General features: G+C 43.1%; 1 protein-coding gene across 1 annotated transcript; it reads right to left on the bottom strand.

The window, feature by feature from the left end:
- Window positions 1–1,169: 1,169 nt before the first annotated feature.
- LOC111217735 (mpv17-like protein) lies at window positions 1,170–4,660 on the bottom strand. The gene is made up of 4 exons (XM_022739721.1): window positions 4,354–4,660; window positions 3,891–3,961; window positions 2,716–2,745; window positions 1,170–1,436 (listed from the first exon to the last, which is right to left on the bottom strand). The coding sequence occupies exons 1-4, from the start codon at window positions 4,658–4,660 to the stop codon at window positions 1,221–1,223; spliced, it is 624 nt and encodes a 207-aa protein (XP_022595442.1). The 3' UTR covers window positions 1,170–1,220.
- Between the last annotated feature and the right edge of the window lie 295 nt (window positions 4,661–4,955).

Here is a 4,955-nt window from a genome sequence, read left to right as displayed (position 1 = left end):
GCACTTAGACCTCATATCCTATAACTGAATTCCACTTTGTTCATATTTTTGCCACACAAGTGGCAGGTCTTGACGATGACATTATTTCATCCTTCACTTTGTCCAGAGAACTAGTGGCCGGATTTAAGAAAAAATACTGTGGATATTCATAATCCCCTGAGAAGGAATCTTAATAATTTGGTGACCCTCTGCCTTTTACTCTAGGGCCTCCACGAGGGCAGAACCTCCACCTGTATACAGGAAATATCCAGGTCTATCTTGCTATCAATTTATTGAGCACCTTCAAGCTCCCCTGAGGATGAGCCCTTTTGATTTTATTGACTCAATGACTCTATTCCAGCACTGGTAACGCTCTGTCAGTGGAGGAACTGTCTGTCAATTTGTTGCTGATTTCAACACCTTAGTATCGTCGACTGTACTGAACACTGCAGCCACTTTATCTGGCAGCTTGAACCCGCCACACTTGTATTTGCGCCCTTGTTGCTTAGAAATTGTGTTTTTCATAGAACTAATTTGTTTTGAAGAAAACCTAATTGCTGCCTGGATTACATACATTGGCAAAGTTTTTGATAAACAAAGAGTGAGGAGTTGGTCACCAGAGGCTGGAGTTTGCATCCTGAGTCCTATCTGTGGTTAGGATCAGGGAAGAAATCCCTTCGGTCAGGAAAGGATTGTGATTTTGAATAATTATTCAAAAGGTTAACATATTCTGTCTGCTTCAAGTCAGCATTGACTTTTCCAACATTTAACCAAGACTGGGATTTTTCCCTGACTTTACCAAATGCCCCATTTAACATTTTGCTCTTAAATCCAGTATGAACACTTTGGGACTTTGCAAATGTGTTCAAGAGAAACATTTACTCCTAATTACAGTTTCCCTATTTGCCATTGCAGATTAGTATATAAGCAGTTTTTTAGGAGACAGGGTTTGTTGTCTTACTCTCATGTTGCTATGCCAGTGCTTAAAGGGGCAAAAGCAATTTAGTACTGTGCTTCCAGGATAGTAGTATTATTACTACAACATCGGCCTTCAAAATTCACATCAAACTGAATGTACTCAGTGACACTTTTCTTATAAACCAGATGCTCTTCATCTCGTCAGCTCCCCACGCTGCTTCCATTTCATGGATGCTGGTTTAGCAAAAGTGAAAACGCTCTCTGTCCTCTTGTCGAAGCCCAAAGGCCTGGGTGACAGACGTAGTGTCCCCGTCCTCCTCCCTTCAGTTTTCCCTCTGAGCCTTTTGCCTTTTCCGGGCGAGCCGGGCCTCACGCATCTCCTCCAGAGTTTTACGGGGGTCCATGACGAAGGCCAGAGCCACGCCGGCAGTGCCATCGCCGTTCTGCCGAGAGAAGCACAGGAAGGTGGCCCAGAGGAAGGCGCAGCAGCCCATGAAGGCTGTTCGCATGTACAGCGGCATCAGGACAAAGTTCAGAAACTAGGAAGAGGCGGCGAGATGAGAGGATGGAGAATAGGACAGGGAAATGGTCAGCAGACATTATTCAGCAGGGACATAATTCTCTTCCAATATTGACTTAGGATCTTTCAAAGTTAAGAAGTTCACTATTGTGGGCTCACTTATGCTTCCTTTATGTATGAAAATAGATATGTTCATTTCAAACAATGTAACCGGGCCCTGGCATGGACGTTGAGCAGTACATCCACTAGAGGGAAGCTCAGAGTCATAAGTTTCCGACAACAACAAACATGGCGACAGTGGAGGAGGTCGTAATAGAGTGCTGCAGGAATGAGTCCTAAAACCCAGATATTAGTTGCATTTTTGCACTTCCGATTCGCTTGTCCTGAAGTCTATGGGATATTTAATTGGGTTTTTGGTTAGATGCTTGAAATGAGGTCTGTGGTTAACAGAAGCTCACAACATTTTCATGCTTTATTCTACGACATCTAAGACATCAGTAACTATCTCACTGATGCTTTTGAAGCATCTTAAAAAAGGTGGTTGCTAACATTTCGCTTTATGACGCTGCAGAGGTTGTCTGGGGAGTTAAAAGTCACCATGAGTAAATGCAGTTTGACCATGAGTGATGCTGAGTGCAGAATTGGTGACCTGCTTCACAATGTGCATGCAGATTGCAGAGTAACTCAACTTTGAAACTGAATTGGTCATTAACCCATGATATTAGAGTAAACCTGTCAACGAAAATGTGTAATAGTGAATTCTGATATAAGGTCACTTTAAGAAAAAGAAAATTACCAATTACAGATTAACCTAGAAAGTGCGCTCATTAGAGTGCACAGCTCCACAAAGGCCAATGCCAAACAACATACACCAGACTCCAGAAGAAAAAATTCAAATTTATAGTAAAATGCTCCGGGTCTGCACCGAAATTTAATGGGTTCTTCCCTGATCCACGTCCCATCCCTCCACCAAGTTCAGTGCAAAATGGTTCAGTGACAAACACACAAACCAACAGACAGGGGTGATTACATAACCTCCTTGGGGGAAGTAATAAATAGTTTGCCTGACTCCCTTTATATGATTTACCTTGGCTGACGGGGGAGACACCAGACACTATCAAATGTGACATTTACTCAGATTTGTCACAGGTATTCAGGAAAACTGTACTCTTACATCGAGTATCAGCATCAAGCATTTTGGTCTTCTAACTACCATCATCTTTTTTTTTTTATTTACAACAAAAACCACAAGACAGATATCAATGTCCACAAAACAATGAAATTGTGTTCAAGTTTACCTGCATGAACGGCCAGTACATGAGTCCGGTCTGAAAGAGAAAACAGGACATAATGAGTGTTTTGAATGGCTCAACAGAATCTCTGTTTTGGATCATCAACGTTGAGCTTTTAGCTGCAGTGAAGATAATTACAGTTTAGACTGGAAGTGTTGAGCTTGGGAACCTTCTTATCCATCTAAAGTCCTACGTCCTAAGGACTGTGTACTCCCTCTTTAAATAAAGGAGCATGACACAATATCATAACTGCTTGATGCCAGACCTCCAGCCTCTCATTAGTTGCATTTCATATGTGTTTTTACGTTGGACTGATAACATTGATTACTTGGGCTGAGCATGATTTTATTTTTTTATTTGATAGGGACAATGCATGTTAATGAACATCAGTACAAAATACATGATGTAAACATGCCGGATTGTAGCAAACATGCTAATGGCATGCAGGTAACACAAAACAAATAACATTACAAGTCACAATACACCAGTACAAATATTGAATACACAAATAAAAAGACGAATAACTGTTAATAATGATCACATTTCTCATGTCAGTATCAGTGAACTGTATAGTCATCTGTCTTAACAATAATTTCATCTCCAATTCAGACTTCAGACTCATTTTACATTTAAAGAAAAGTTCAGAGATTTCATCAGTTTTCCTTGTCAGAAATGAGTAAAGAGCATCTAAAAACAAGACAGGATAAAAGAAAATGGAAATACTTGAATCTGAAATGATATGCACTTGCAGTATTTGAGTAAATGTACTTTCAGCTACTGAGAAATTGATAATTGGACAAAATTCTTGAAACAAGATGGATTGCAATGGTGATCTCCTTTTCCAGCCCTGTTCCTGTCAGATAGCTGTAGGTTTACCAGGATCATGAAGCATTACACCACAGTTAAAGCTTGCATGACACTGTTCTTTACACTTGGCAGGATTTCAACTCCCAAACGTCCTGAAACTCGCTGACTTTTTTATCCTCTGGCACTAGTCACGACTGAATTACCCCGCTTGCTTCCGGGAGTCGTGCCCACTGCGCTAAAGCAGCAGTGTCACAATCTAGGTTAATCTGGCTGTTAGCTCGCAGCAGCAGCAGCAGCAGCGGCGGCGGCGGCGACAGCAGCAGAGGAAGGGAAGGTGACTTTCCTTCGCCTGAAGCAGCCGAGGCCTTCCTTACCTTCCAGGTGTTGAAGAACTTCTCCCTCCAGTCTTCAAAGATATCCTCTTTACCCTCCAGGAAGCTCACTCCTGCAGGACAGCGGAGACATTTACGCAGTTTGAGGGGCGATAAGCATTTGTGCGCCATTACGCACTAATTTAAAAACGTGTAATTACTCCTCACCTTGGCCCACATGATGTTTGACCGAGAGAGAACCTTAATAGGAAGCCTCATGAAGCCTCACTGCTGAGTTTAATGCCTTTATATCGCAGCCATATCTTAACCCTGTCTTTCTGTGCTGTGAAGGTTTATTAACGATTTTCTCGGGGCCATGAATCTCAACACAGAAACAGTGCCTTGCATTCACCAAACACTAAAGTGTGTGTGTGTGTGTGTGTGTGTGTGTGTGTGTGTGTGTGTGTGTGTGTGTGTGTGTGCGTGTGTGTGTGTTTGCGTTAGACGTGAAGTCAGACCATCTCACCTGTGTAGAAGACACTGGTGGCCAAAGGCGACGCGAAGCTTTGGTCCAGCAGGAGTTTGCGGAAAACCATCCCGGCAGACTTTCCAGGGAACCGCCTCTCCAGGGCTCGTAGCCAGAAGTAATTAAAGTTTCCATGGAAACTGATTGCCACGATGGCCACGTTGCGAGTGTGCTTCCAGTCCATGCGCTCCTTTTGAGCCATGAGCTGATGGACCAGGTCACCGCCGGCGAATAAGCACCCGTACAGAGTGACATTGGCCAGCCAGGGGAAACGTTTGGCGGCTTCTTTCAACACAACTCTCCTCATTCTGGCACCGGGAGGAGAGGCCGCTGACAATATGATGAATATGATGAACTGCCTCAAGTGGCTTCAATTCAACAATCAAGACGCAAGCATAGCGGTTAAATGACTTTGACTAGGCCCTGATGTCAACCGGATGGCGGACACGACACAATCCATCTGTAAGCGGTAATCAGGAGGGGATTAGACGTTTTCACCGGCAGCAGGAATAACACACATTATCAGTTCTCAGATGACTAATGAGGAAAGTGACTCCGCCAAAAAAGTTTCCCAAACACTCTAATCGGCATATTTGCCTTCT

This window comes from Seriola dumerili, unplaced genomic scaffold (assembly GCF_002260705.1).
Source record: "Seriola dumerili isolate Sdu_G_001 unplaced genomic scaffold, Sdu_1.0 BDQW01000044.1, whole genome shotgun sequence".
Taxonomy (NCBI): domain Eukaryota; kingdom Metazoa; phylum Chordata; class Actinopteri; order Carangiformes; family Carangidae; genus Seriola; species Seriola dumerili.
This window is presented reverse-complemented; position numbering and strand designations above follow the sequence as displayed.

Bases quoted from the DNA above. Each gene is read 5' to 3' on its own strand.
- LOC111217735 (XM_022739721.1), bottom strand. From the start codon at position 4,660: ATGAGGAGAGTTGTGTTGAAAGAAGCCGCCAAACGTTTCCCCTGGCTG. The intron at 3,962-4,353 runs GTGAGATGGTCT...GCTGTCCTGCAG, and splicing joins CACCAGTGTCTTCTACACAG to GAGTGAGCTTCCTGGAGGGT. The intron at 1,437-2,715 runs GTAAACTTGAAC...GCCTCTTCCTAG, and splicing joins TGTACTGGCCGTTCATGCAG to TTTCTGAACTTTGTCCTGAT.